The sequence below is a fragment of the Dunckerocampus dactyliophorus genome, chromosome 10 (genome assembly GCF_027744805.1).
Source record: "Dunckerocampus dactyliophorus isolate RoL2022-P2 chromosome 10, RoL_Ddac_1.1, whole genome shotgun sequence".
Lineage (NCBI taxonomy): Eukaryota > Metazoa > Chordata > Actinopteri > Syngnathiformes > Syngnathidae > Dunckerocampus > Dunckerocampus dactyliophorus.
Window position 1 is genome coordinate 2,400,293 of NC_072828.1, and position 13,971 is coordinate 2,414,263.

General features: G+C 40.6%; 1 protein-coding gene across 6 annotated transcripts in view; it reads left to right on the top strand.

Moving 5' to 3' along the window:
• Positions 1-13,971, top strand: part of LOC129189264 (unconventional myosin-IXb) — a 123,786-nt gene that overhangs the window by 89,299 nt on the left and 20,516 nt on the right. For all 6 annotated transcript variants that reach the window (XM_054790777.1, XM_054790776.1, XM_054790778.1 and 3 more), the window contains 11 exons: positions 1,859-2,923; positions 3,002-3,077; positions 7,685-7,788; positions 8,818-8,936; positions 11,293-11,489; positions 11,617-11,724; positions 11,808-11,978; positions 13,299-13,340; positions 13,416-13,527; positions 13,608-13,681; positions 13,755-13,947. In XM_054790777.1, the coding sequence (XP_054646752.1) occupies positions 1,859-2,923; positions 3,002-3,077; positions 7,685-7,788; positions 8,818-8,936; positions 11,293-11,489; positions 11,617-11,724; positions 11,808-11,978; positions 13,299-13,340; positions 13,416-13,527; positions 13,608-13,681; positions 13,755-13,947 (2,261 nt within the window). The remainder of the gene's footprint in view (positions 1-1,858; positions 2,924-3,001; positions 3,078-7,684; positions 7,789-8,817; positions 8,937-11,292; positions 11,490-11,616; positions 11,725-11,807; positions 11,979-13,298; positions 13,341-13,415; positions 13,528-13,607; positions 13,682-13,754; positions 13,948-13,971) is intronic.

Consider the following 13,971-nt stretch of genomic DNA (forward strand, 5'->3'; position numbering starts at 1 on the left):
CTTGGATGTTTTCTAAAGCAACACATTCAGATATGCTTTATATATTTCAAGAAAATATTGCATCTCAGCTTTGTCATATAGCTGACATTTCCCATTTATGCTGTTGTTGTTGTTTTTTTTCCCCCAAATACCGTAAATTCTGGTGTATAAGCCATACCCACTAAATTTAGATGACAAACCAGATTTGTATACTTATATGCCGCACCAGACTATAAGCCGCACATGTCCACGTCATGAAATGGCATATTGTGGCGCGCACGAGTCCGTGAGGACCAGGCAGCTCTATAGCTTGTCAACCCAATGGAAACTGCAGGAGGTCATTGCTCAATATAACGGTGTGACTCACGGTGTCATCTTACAAACAACATTAAACTCATCACACAACAACTTAACACTCAAAAGGTATGCCTAATAAATATACAAACATGTACCAATGTGAGTTTAAAGTGAAAAATAAACTATTTTAAAGTTGTCCCACAATGCATTGCGTCTGAGCAAAGCATTTCATTGGAAGACAAGCGGCATAAAAAATGAATGGATGGCTGAATAGCGCTGCAATGCAGCCTTTGTCCACCAGAGGGGGGATGATGTGATTGCTGCGCCCGGGCAGGCACCAATGAATGCTTTAAGATGCAGTGCATTATGGGAAAACTTAAACTTACTATTTCTTAGGTATACCTTTTAAATGTTAAGTTGCTGTGTGATGAATTTAGTCTTCTTTGTAAGTTTACACCGTTATATTGAGCGGCACAGTGTTTAAACGATTAGTAGTAGTTCTGAAGTAAAGGAGATGTCACAAGATTAGAACTTAGCCGTACATTAGCCACAACGTTGTATCAGCCGCAGGGTTCAAAGTTTAAGAAAAAAAGAAGCGGCTTATACATCGGAAATTACGGTAATTCCACTTTGTTCTTAAATAATCTTCATAAATTTTATTTTTGTAATATTATGATTTAAATCCCATTATATTTTGACTTGAATCTCAAAACATTACTTTTTTTGCAACCTAATTTTCCACAAATTATAACTTTATTTGTTGTTTTGTTTGTTTCTCATAATATTATGACGTCTTTCTTTAATATTTCAACTTTATGTTACCAAAATGATGTTATTTTTACTTACAACAATAAGACATTGTTGTAAAAATACAACTTTTTTTGTTACATTGCTTTTTTTCTCCTAATGTTTGGACTTTCCTAATTTTTTCTTGTTAAATTATATTTTTAGAATGTGCAGTTCGCCATTAAAAAAAAAACAGCCACGAGCCGCAAATGTCCCCCGGTTCGCACTTTGGACACCCTTGCTATACCATGATACTCGGATGTACTTTAGAGTAGTCAGTGTACAGCTTGTATAACGGCATACATTGAATAGTAGCCATTATTGTCTAAATAGCTGCCTGAGTCAAGCATAGTGGTCATGAATCATGGTCTGGGGCTGCGTGAGTGCTGCCGGCACTGGGGAACCGCGGTTCATTGAGGGCAAACATGTATTCCAACATGTACTGTGACATTCTGAAGCAGAGCATGAACCCCTCCTGTGGGGAAACTGGCCCGCACGGCAGTTTTGATGATGGGTTTTGAATTCCATGCCCACGAGGATGAAGACAGTGGCGCTCATGGGGACACAATGTGGGCGTGTTCACTGTGATTTAGACAATAATGGTTGTGTGCTGACTCATTTTCAGTGGATAGTCAAAGTATACTGCTATACGAGCTGTACACTGACTGCTCTAAAGTATAGTATTGTCCCTTGAGAGGATGTGCTGTCATCTGAGGGGTGTACTCACTTTTGTGAGCCGCTGTAATCCAACACAGTCACATTGAAATAATGCAAGCATACATTTGAAATATTCCAGATGCCACTCCATGCGTGAGGAGAAACGGAAAAAGCAGGAGGAAGAGGAAATGAGGAAGAAGAAGGCAGAAGAAGAGGAACAGCGACGGCGGGACGAAGAGGAGGAGAGGAGGCGGCAGGAAGAAGAGGAAATGAGGAGGAGAGTGGAGGAGGAAGAGGAAAGGAGGAAGGCGAAAGAGGAGGCAAGGAGGAGGAGAGAAGAGGAGGAGGCAGCCAAGAAGGCGCTGGAATCTGAGAAGCAAGCAGCCAAGGAGCCTCAAACCAGAGAGGATCCGGATATCGAACTGGTCACAGAGGAGACGCTGGATGACAACCTGCCAGGCCGAGAGCCGGAAGAGGAGGACGGGGAGGTGACAGAGGAGGAGCAGGAGGAGGAATGGCAAGCACAAGAAGGGGAGGGTGAACGCTTACCTCTCAGGTCTGGTGTGGAGACCAACGGTACTCAGGCTGAGGCTGGACCTCAGCTGGACGAGAAGGAGGAGGATTCAAAACACGAATTGCCGTCCTCCAGCGCGCTTGCACCCGCTTCTTCAGATGCTGGCTTGGACAAACAGTCGACCGGTCCTGCGTCACATCCTCAACATAAACCAACACGTGCTCCAGCTAGGGCCCAGGGATCTAGAAGTCAGGAGAAGAGGGAGCAGAGGAGGCGAAGGGGGCTGGAGCACAACCAGAGAGAGACCGAACGAGCCGCCTCGTCCTCGATGGTCGCCGCGGATCAAAGCTCCCCGCCGAAGGAGCCGGCCAAGCAACGGGAGCGAGCGGACAGCAAGGAGCTGGACCAGTACACCTTTGTGGCCTGGAAGATGAAGGAAGACAAAGGAGGGAAGAAGGAGGTGAAAAGTTCGCCTCCATCCTCCGCTGCCGCTGTTCGTCCGACTACGTTGTTGCTGCAACCCACGGACTCTTTGCGCGAGAAAAGCGCGTTGGACGGCGGCGCCGTCAGCTTGCAGCGCCGCCACGGTCCCATCAAGGAGAAGCCGGAGAAGTGGAAGGGGAAGAAGAGCGACGGAGACCACTCTCCTCCACCTCACAGCGGAGAGGAGAGAAGGTCCAAGCAGCCACTGTAGGTTTCAATACTCATATCATTACAATTCAACACTACCCTACTATGACCTCACGCCACTCTTATTTTTATTTGCAGACGCCAAACAACCTCCTCCTCATTTGACAGCTTGTCTCCAGGTTCCGAGGGCGCTGGTGCTCTTTTAACCAGAGAGGTATTTATTAGGCATGGACATCTCATCATGATGGACCATTCCATTCAAGTGTAGATACACAGGTTACGATGCCGTTTAAAAACACGATACATTTTAAAAACGGAACGATTCAATACGATTTGACACAGTGTGCAAACGATACGACTCGACTCAATTCCATTCTAATGTTAATGTTTGTTGATGTAGGCATGAATATTACATTATAAGTGTCATTCTTACAGAAGAACACATCATATTTTTTTAATGTAAGGCAGGGATCCCCGACCGCCCAAACTTTCAGGTGTAATGGTTTCAAACTAAATAATGTGTGAATAGTCAAATTGTATGTAATTGGATATCAATTTTGGAAATATGGGCCATTATCTTATTCAAAAAAATAATATACAGTGACAAATCCAACAGTTTTTGCATGTTTAATGCAAGCTTTGTTTTGTCCCACTTTGTTCGACTTTCCTTGAACAGACTTTGACCCACGCTGCACAGATAGACTACTATACTGCATTTGTACCATTTTTCTTTCACCTCATATTTGCTCCCAAATGCTGATACTATGTGGGAAGGCATAAAGATACGATCTGATGACCTTATTGAGCGCTAAGGTGCACATTTGTTTGTTGAATTTGTGCACAACCTCGAGTTAATTCATGCTAGCAAACAGCGACGGATAATCTTCTCTCTGCAAAACAAAGTCCAGTCTGCACTGCAAAAACTGCATCACAAGAAAGTAAAAAAAAGTTCGATTTCAAGCAACCATTTCTTATCGAGGAAAAGGCTTCTTGAGACGTCATCTGTACTTCTGTGTAGAAGGTGTCGGACGTTTCGCTCCTCATCCGAAGAGCTTTGTCAGCAAACTAATAAGTGCTGGTAGCTTAGGCCTTAAATACAGTAAGAGTGGGCGGAATTGGTGTGCCAACACCCTCCTCCTATTGGTTCGTTACACTAAGCCTGGGCGGAGCAGTGGTATAATCCTATCCTGTTATTCACACCTACGATAAAAGGGAAGTGTCGCTCCCTGAATTGGGTATGAACGACTCTGATACTGGCTTGTTAGCATCTATTGTTCTGGCTCGGCCCTGCCTTCACCTCATTTGCAAGACTAAGAGCTGTGGGTTTTGGTCTCAGTAACCTGCTGAACACAGGGTCCAAATTAAACCTCAAACCACCATTCCGATTCAATGATGGGTTCTGTTGTTTGACAAAAATAGCTTCCTTTACTCCTCTTTCAAACCATCTGTTTTCTTTGGCCAAAATCTTTACCTCGCTGTCCTGAAAAGAGTGATTGGTAGCTTTAAGGTGTAGATGTACTGCTGATTGAGGACCCCTAGCATTGTCCCTGCGATGTTGATAAAGCCTTTTTTGGAGCATTTGCTTAGTTTCCCCAATGTAGTGCTCTTTGCATTCCTCATCTTTACAGTGGATGGAATAGACCACATTGCTCTGTTTCTGGTTTGGAGCCTTGTCTTTAGGATGCACTAATTTTTGTCTCAGGGTATTTACTGGTTTGAAATAGGTAGGAATTTTGTGTTGCCATAAGATCCTCTGGAGTTTTTCGGAGACCCCCGCTACATAAGGGACTACCACTCCTCTCCTTTTTGCTTCTGTGGGCTTTTGGGTTTCTTTCCCTACTCTCTTCTTTTGACATTTGTTAAAAGCCCACCGTGGGTACCCACAGGTTGAGAGTGCTCTCTGGACATGTTGTGTCTCCTTTTTCTTTCCCTCAGCACTAGTTGGTATTTGTTCCGCTCTATGTTGGAGGGTCCTAATAACCCCTAGTTTATGTTGTAGTGGATGGTTTGATTCAAAAAGCAGGTATTGGTCAATGTGTGTGGCCTTTCTAAAGACCTCTGTAAGTAGCTGTCTGTCCTTTCCTATAATTACCTTGCAGTCTAAGAAGGCTAGTTGGTTTTCTTTAGTGTCCTCGCGAGTAAATTTGATATTGGTGTCCACCGCATTGATGTGATCTGTGAAAGACTGAATTTCTTGTTTTTTGATTATGACAAAGGTGTCATCCACGTATCTAAACCAGTGCCTTGGTTTTGTCCCTGAGAAGGATGTGAGAGCCTGTTTCTCCATCTCTTCCATGTACAGATTCGCCACTATGGGTGAGACTGGTGAGCCCATAGCACAACCATGAATTTGTCTGTAGAATTTCCCTCTAAACTGAAAATATGTGGTGTTAAGGCAAATTTCCAGTAATTGGCAGATGTGGTCAGCACTAAGTTTTGTTCTCCGATGCAGAGTTGAGTCCTCGAGCAGTCTCTTCCTCACCACCGAGACTGCTGCTGAGGTGGGGACAGATGTGAAAAGTGAAGTCACATCATAAGACACCAAAGTTTCCTCTGGCTCCAATCTGAGGTCTTTGATGCTCGCCACAAACCCTTTTGTGTTCTCTATATGATGATCAGTGTTGCCTACCAATGGGGATAAGACTGTTTTTAGCCCACAGAAGCAAAAAGGAGAGGAGTGGTAGTCCCTTATGTAGCGGGGGTCTCCGAAAAACTCCAGAGGATCTTATGGCAACACAAAATTCCTACCTATTTCAAACCAGTAAATACCCTGAGACAAAAATTAGTGCATCCTAAAGACAAGGCTCCAAACCAGAAACAGAGCAATGTGGTCTATTCCATCCACTGTAAAGATGAGGAATGCAAAGAGCACTACATTGGGGAAACTAAGCAAATGCTCCAAAAAAGGCTTTATCAACATCGCAGGGACAATGCTAGGGGTCCTCAATCAGCAGTACATCTACACCTTAAAGCTACCAATCACTCTTTTCAGGACAGCGAGGTAAAGATTTTGGCCAAAGAAAACAGATGGTTTGAAAGAGGAGTAAAGGAAGCTATTTTTGTCAAACAACAGAACCCATCATTGAATCGGAATGGTGGTTTGAGGTTTAATTTGGACCCTGTGTTCAGCAGGTTACTGAGACCAAAACCCACAGCTCTTAGTCTTGCAAATGAGGTGAAGGCAGGGCCGAGCCAGAACAATAGATGCTAACAAGCCAGTATCAGAGTCGTTCATACCCAATTCAGGGAGCGACACTTCCCTTTTATCGTAGGTGTGAATAACAGGATAGGATTATACCACTGCTCCGCCCAGGCTTAGTGTAAGGAACCAATAGGAGGAGGGTGTTGGCACACCAATTCCGCCCACTCTTACTGTATTTAAGGCCTAAGCTACCAGCACTTATTAGTTTGCTGACGAAGCTCTTCGGATGAGGAGCGAAACGTCCGACACCTTCTACACAGAAGTACAGATGACGTCTCAAGAAGCCTTTTCCTCGATGGACAACTCCTGTACGACTGAGAGCCTACACAGACAACCATTTCTTACTTTTTTCCCTGTGTAGCAATTTTCACTTGAGAAAAAAAGTATTTTTGAATTTAGAAAGTATAGCTAGCCAATTCTTACGAAGATATTTTTTTTTGCCAGAAATGAGTTCATTTTTCTAATAACAATCTAAAAACCTTATTCCTCAACGCCAGATTAACATATATTTGTCTTAAATTAAGAGTCAAACTGGTTTCTAAACTTACAAAATGTAAGAGTGGACCCACACACAGAAAATATATCTACACACTACAAAAACTACATTTCAATAAGGTCCCATTTTAAGCAACCATTTTTTTTTTTTTAAACATTTGCTGGTTTCGGACCAATGTGAAGGCTGCACAGCAAATTTCATAGCGCGTACCGAGATGTGTCATATTAAATCTAGTCATAAAATGTGTCAAATGGTTCAACTTGATTCAAGAAAGTATTACTCTATAATCTGCTGCATGCTTGTTGAAAAGCTCATATTGCTGAAGAAGTAACCAACATAACTAACATGAGGACAAGAAGAGATGTTAGCTGCACGGTGGCAGAGAGGTTAGTGTGTTTGCCCCGGGTTCAAATCCCTGTCGGAACACCTCTGTGTGTGCGGAACTCGCATATTTCCCCCGTGGGTGTGCTCTGGCTTCCGTCCACGTTCCAACATGAAGAGCATTTGACTTAAATCAAGCTGTGTGAGGAAGAACACCTTATTGTGGGACTCATTATATTCTTTAAAGTCACAAGGAAAATATTCTAGTTATAAGAATTCTAGCCAACGTTTGCTTACCCCTTTGGCAGATTTTTTTTTTTTTGTCTCATTTTAATATAATTTGTGCTTCTTTCAAGTATGGCTGTTTTTGCAGTGTGGCGCTGGTGGATGGTGGCTCTGTATTCATTTAGTGCTTTTAATTTGATGTCGTTCCTGTCTTAGTTTTACACAACACATAATATATGATCAACTAGATCGCTGTAATGTACGCATTGCTAGTATTTGCAGGCATTCCGGTCATCAGTCACGGTAAGCTATGTAGCACGCTAGCCCAGGCTCTCGCGTTGTTTGAGACGGACTGTCAAGCGGTTGCTAGTCTTGCGATACCCGGTGCATGTCGCTACAATCCATTCATCTAAGGGTTGTTATCCATCCAGGAGGCTGCTACCACTGCAACCGCATTTCTCGCTTGTCAAACCGGATAACCGGTTGCAACCCGAGCATTTATCATGCAATTTGCATTGTTATCACACAGCAAGTACAACAAATCACGTCAAATCCGTCCTGTCTTTCTGTTGCGCAGATGATTTTGTCTCCAGAGAGTTACGCGGAAAGTTTCAAGGGGAGCTCCATGAGAAGGAGAACCCAAGACGACTCAGGCCTCACCACCCCGTCCACGCCGGACAGGTATGTTGCTCAAGTCCAAAGTACATTCCTCCCGGATTTCCAGGACTTTTCCGACTTCCGTATATGTTTCAAATATTGTATTCTCGTCAGGTATGAGAGCTTGACGAGATTTCCGTGAGATCTTGTGAATTTCTCTCCTCACACCTTTAGGAAGTCCACATATGACACCTTGCCGGGTGTCCAGTGCTAACCCTCCGTCACTGCTCAGTTGCGCTGGTGGCTTCTTCTTGTAAAGGGCAGCCAGAAAGAGGTTTTGACAGATGTAAGAATTCTATCTAAACCAGAGTAAAGCGGCGTTTACACACACATTTTGCCTCCGCATTGTCCCGCAATTTGCCATAGCAATATGTGTCATTTATTTATTTATGGCACGAAGACTATTTTGCGCACTGTTTGTGTTGTTTTTATGCATAAATTATGCACTTGGCGCAATTCATGACCGAAAACGGTGCACATCGGCACAAAATAACCACCCTCCCGCGTGACTTTTTTGCACCTTGTCGTGTAGTGTTTGCGTCTAGTGCACGACAACAGTACGTGCAACGCGCATTGCTCCCACGTGGGTATCCATTGTCACCACCACTTCCTGCATCCGTGAAGCAGTCGTGGCATTATTTGGTCCCAAAAGGACGCCACGCAACAGCAGGCATCCCAAGGCTTCATTAATCGCTCTTATTTGCAAGGGACCTACAAGATGTTGAACTCCAGAGAAGAAGCTCATGCAGTAAAGCGAGGAAAGTCTATGTTGAGGATGTGCAAAGAGCAGGAAGGAGGCAATACAAGATAACAAATACGTATGCTGCGCTCCAAAAGGTTTACAGCTCACAATAAGATGTTTTTTCACTTGTGCTGTTGCTATACGGCTGGAACAGAGTTAATCGCTGGACCACCACCTCCTGTTGGAATTGTTGTGAGGTGAAATGCAGAAGGGAATGCAAAGGAAAAAAAGCCAAGTGTTTATTGGCGGCAGTGATGTACCTGACAGCTTGCTGAAGCATGTGTAAATATCCATATGTTGATATGCTGTAGGTCAGGCGGGTTCTTCAGCAAGATCCTGAAAAAGCGACCCCACAAGGAGGCTCACACTCCAGACAACGGGGAGGTGACGCTTGCCCAGATTCTCAATGACAAACCTGCAGGAGGTGAAGGTAAGTGTTAGTCTTCTTCATCCTTATCACGTCTGTGTGTGGGGTTTGCAACCTCCCACTTCCAAAAATCTGCATTTTAGGTTAACGGGAGACTCTTCCGTCATCCATAGGTGTGAATTTGCATGCACAGACAGTATGTGCTCTCTCATTGGCTGGCAATCAGTCTGAGGTGTAGCCCGCCTCTCGCCCGTAGTCGTGCAGCACAGGCAGTGGCAATCATCCATTCTACCGTCAAATTCAACTTTTAGTACCGCTACAGGCAAAGTTTGAAGTAACATTTGAACATATGTAACTGTCATTCATACAAGTGCCAAGTGCCACAGGATGCCACTTTTTAGTCTTTGTCATCATGTGCACAAACTGTTACGTGTGCATTGTTTACCTTTGCATGCATGCCTTTTATTTCATCTATATTTCATCAAGCTGCAGGAACTTCATTTCTCTTGGAGGTTAATAAAGTCCCTATCTACAGTACTGTCGAAAGAGGTTTTTTAAAAAATTTAAATTACCTTTTTTTTTTTCTTCCAAAAAACACGTAACACTCGGGGTGTACTTTCGCTCCGTTTTCCGCTTTTTATTTTTGAACAAATTTGAACAAAACGCAGCCATACTGTACTGAGCAGCCAGGACAGACACGTGTGTACATTCCAAGTTCTGCGGTCATCATCATATTTTCATAGAATAGAACGCCTTTCATTTAATTTAAGCAATTTTTATTTAGTTTTTGGTTTTTAATTTAATTTTAATTTTGTTTAATATACAATTTTAAGGTAATTTTTATTTCATTTAGTGTATTTAATTTAATTTTAATTGAATCTTTATGTATTTCATTTCATTTCTAATTTTTTTTATTTTAATTTAGATTCTATTTTTTATTTAATTTATAAATGTAATGTAATTTTGTTTTATTTATAATTTTAATGTAATTTATTTTCATTTATCATTTTACATGCTGCTTAATCCACATTAGGGTCGCGGAGGTATGCTGGAGCATATCCCAGCTGATTTTGGGCAAGAGGTGGGGTACGCGCAGCACATAAGAATTAGTGTTCTTATTTATAAGTTTAATGTAATTTTTTATTTTTTTTAAATTTTATTTAGAATTTTTAAGTTAATTATTAATTTTCATTTAGTTTATAATTTCAGTGTAATTTTAATTTAATGTATACCTTTAATTTAATGTAATTTCAATTTTGTTTTATAATTTAATGTAATTTTTATTTATTAATTTAATTTATAATTTAGATGTAATTTTTAATTTCCATTTAGTTTTGAATTTTAATGTATTTAATTTAATGTAATTTAATTTTAATTTAGTTTGAAGTGTAATTTTAATGTGTTTATTTAATTTAGATTATAATTATTTTATTTGTAATTGTAATTTAGTTTATAATTTTAATACAAATTTTAATTTAACTTTATTTAATTTATAATTTTTACTTTTCATTTAGTTTTAATTCCATTTATAATTTTAATGTCATTTTAATTTAATGTAATTTAATTAGATTTTAATGTAGTTTTGTTTATAATTTTAATGTATTTTATTTATTTATTTAATTAACTAAACTTATAATTGTAATCTGATATTTCATTTTCATTTAGTTTATAATTTTAATTTAATTTTAATTTATAAGCGTCATTTCATTTAATTTTCATTTACTTTTTTTCATCATTTTAATGTATTTAATTAATTTAATTTATCATTTACATTTTATTTAAAAATTTGATTTAGTTCAGAATTAAAAATTTTATTTGACTGAATTTACAATTAAAAATTTCACTTAATTTAATTTCATTCCCCAAATACATGTATTGTGCTAAATAGGACCATCATAAAAGGCGTATTTATGACACAAACACACTCTTGGAAATACTGCAGAGTACACATAAAACATGTCTACATACTGTACCATGTACTTGTATACGGTACATTCAACGTTGTGTATCAATTGTACCTTCTGAGCCCTAAACAAACGTAAAAAAGCCAAAGAAAAAGCAGTTAAAGCAGATAAAGTCAGGCGAGATATGCAGAGATTTACATTTTTGCTCCCTCCCCCAATCTTGGTCCAATAGTACACTTATCATACGGCACTCGACTGTTTTGAGTCTTTTTCTCGGCAGGACTCCTCTGTTGCACATCAGTCACACTTGATGAAGTGAGAAGGAGAACAGTGAAGTATTAAGGTTGTTATTCGGGGCTGGTAACTTAATCCTGCTGCTTGCTTTCTGAGCAAACACTCACTATTTCAGCACGGGGCCTCGTGAAAACAGACGATGCTGTCAATGAAGTCTGAGCCCGAGAATGGAGAATAAACCGATTCATTTCAAATAAGAAAACATTGTACCGGTGATTCAGCTCCAGCATCCGGGGGGCACCCATCGAGGACGTCATCCCAGTCCCAAGGGGATCGTTCCAGTAAAAGCTTGGGCCGCAACCCCACCATCAAGATCAGCCGTGCCACGCGGGTCTCCGAGCAGTGGAATGCGTCGCTGGATCGGGAGATCACCAACGCCAACGAGCTGCGGCACCTGGATGAGTTTCTGGGGAACCAGGTGCGTCGGAGCGCACTGCTTGGCTGCAACCAGCAGAGGCGCTGTTGAGCGGGTCTCAACAAGCTGCAGACCTCGGCCGTGTCAGCTTATATTTTCACAACTTTTCTCGTTTGCTCCTCCTCGCCAGGTTAATGACTTCCGCTCCAGGGGGAAGCCCCTCTCAGACACGGAGAACATCTTTGTAAACGCCACCATGCAGTTCAGGGCGACCATAAAAGCCATGTATTCTTTCCCCGTAAGTCCTTTTTCCAACACGAGTGTTTCCCCACAGCCCTCCCTCTCCCGCAACGGCTCTTCTGTCAATCCAAACTTTCTCAGAAGCCGACCATCGGCTACAAGGGTCTGATGACTGGCTACCAGAACAAAGTCATCCATCTGGCGGGTGACAAGCAAAAAGGGGAAGTCCAGCTGGTGGTCAACCTCTTCCAGTCTGTCTTGGATGGTTTTATTAGAGGGGAGATGAAGAAGGAGGAGGCGGAGCCCACCAAGGTGATATGACCTCAACTTGCTCTCAATCTGCTCAACTGTCACTTCAAATAATAAACATTCGAGATGCACGATATCATAACATTTTTATACCTACTTTCTTAAATTTAGAGGCAAGTGTAGTTTGTGTACACCTGGAGGTAAGAAGGACTGGAACAAATTAGGATTTGACCAAGTGTACCTGCTGATTCCTATAACTTAGAATGCCAATATGAAACGTACAGTATCATTCAAAAACTCCTGAACACATTCAGCAAACAACAAGAGTTACATGTAGTCCAATAGTAAGAATGATAGATAATATAAGAAGAAATCAATTATATCATATAAAAATAATAAATTATATATACATCCATCCATCCATTTTCTATGCCGCTTCTCCTTATTAGGGAGGAGAGCTGGGCATGCTGGAGCCTATCCCAGCTGACTTCGGGCGACAGGCGGTGTACACCCTGGACTGGTCGCCAGCCAATCGTAGGGCATTATATATATACAATAAATTCAAATACATTATATAGAAATAATATATTCCATATAATACAGTATAAAATATATTAAACTATATATAGCATTTAAAAAATAATTAAATAAAATCAAATAGTTACATTAATAATACAGTTACATTTGTCATAATAATGTAATAATATAAATACATTGTATAAAAATAATAAGTAAATAAATATAGTCATATAAAACATGTAAATAAATGATATAGAAATAACATATATAATGTATAAAAATATATATAATAGAAAACAGTAAAGTTCCATGGAGTCAAATAGTGATAATAATAAATAATATAATATAAATATATAATATAAAAATAATAAATGACTTGTATAAATAAATGTAAAAATAATATAATTTAGAGAAAAAATATATACAATATAATACTTTGTAAAAAAAAAAAAAATATATATATATATATATATATATATATATATATATATATATATATATATATATATATATATATATATATATAAACATATGATACAAAAAAATAATATAAATAAAAAATAATACAGTAATTATTTCCATTCAAAGCCAGGCAAGGTAGTATTTACTAACCGTGTACGCAACAATTAACCATTCCAAAAAAGAAATGTTTTTGTCCATCTCCAGAAATGTATCAATCGAGAAAGGCGGTGTCATTTTTTATTGCTGGCTTTACTTTCACGTTCAGAAGGTTGGCACAAATCCGCAATAGAACAGAAGAAGGTTATTGATCACAAGTCTGCTTTCGCTTGACTCATTTTCTCCATTTAAAGACTCGTGTGCGGCGTTAATAACACGTGGCGGTGCTCTCTGCTTGTATTTTAGCCCGCCAAAGCAAGGAAGAAGCGGCGGAAAAAAGCCAAAAGTGTAAGTTTCCACCTTGCTTGACCATGTGTTGTCATAAGATGTGTTTTCTAAAGCTGTTCCCGTCTGCCTTGGCAGATGGAGAGCCCCTTGGATCATGTTTTCGTCAACTACCAGGTCAACATCATGCAGTCGTGTGACCAGTGTACGTCTTACATCTGGGGGATGGAGAAGGCCTACATGTGCAGCTGTAAGTCTACGCTTCCTTCCGCCGTAATGGAGTGCTGCAGCCTGACGTGTCGAAAAAATGTCGAACATCTTGTCTTGCAGATTGTAAAATGGTGTGCCACAAAAAGTGCCTCTGCAAAATAGTCACAGACTGCTCCACTTTCTGCGCCAAAAGGGTCTGTTTTTTTTTTTTGTTTGTTTGTTTTTAAAGCTCAGAAGAAGCACAGTCTGAATGTTGTCATCCAACAGAGTGACGAGGAGTCCAGCGGTCAGCACTTCGGTGTGCGTGTGTGTCACCTGGTCAGCGAGAAGAACCCGGTGCCCATGGTTCTGGAGGTGATGCTGGAGCACGTGGAGATGCAGGGCCTCTACACCGAGGGCATCTACCGCAAGTCAGGCTCAGCCAATCGCATGAAAGAGCTGCACCAGCGACTGGAGACGGGTAAATCCTATATGTACATGTGTA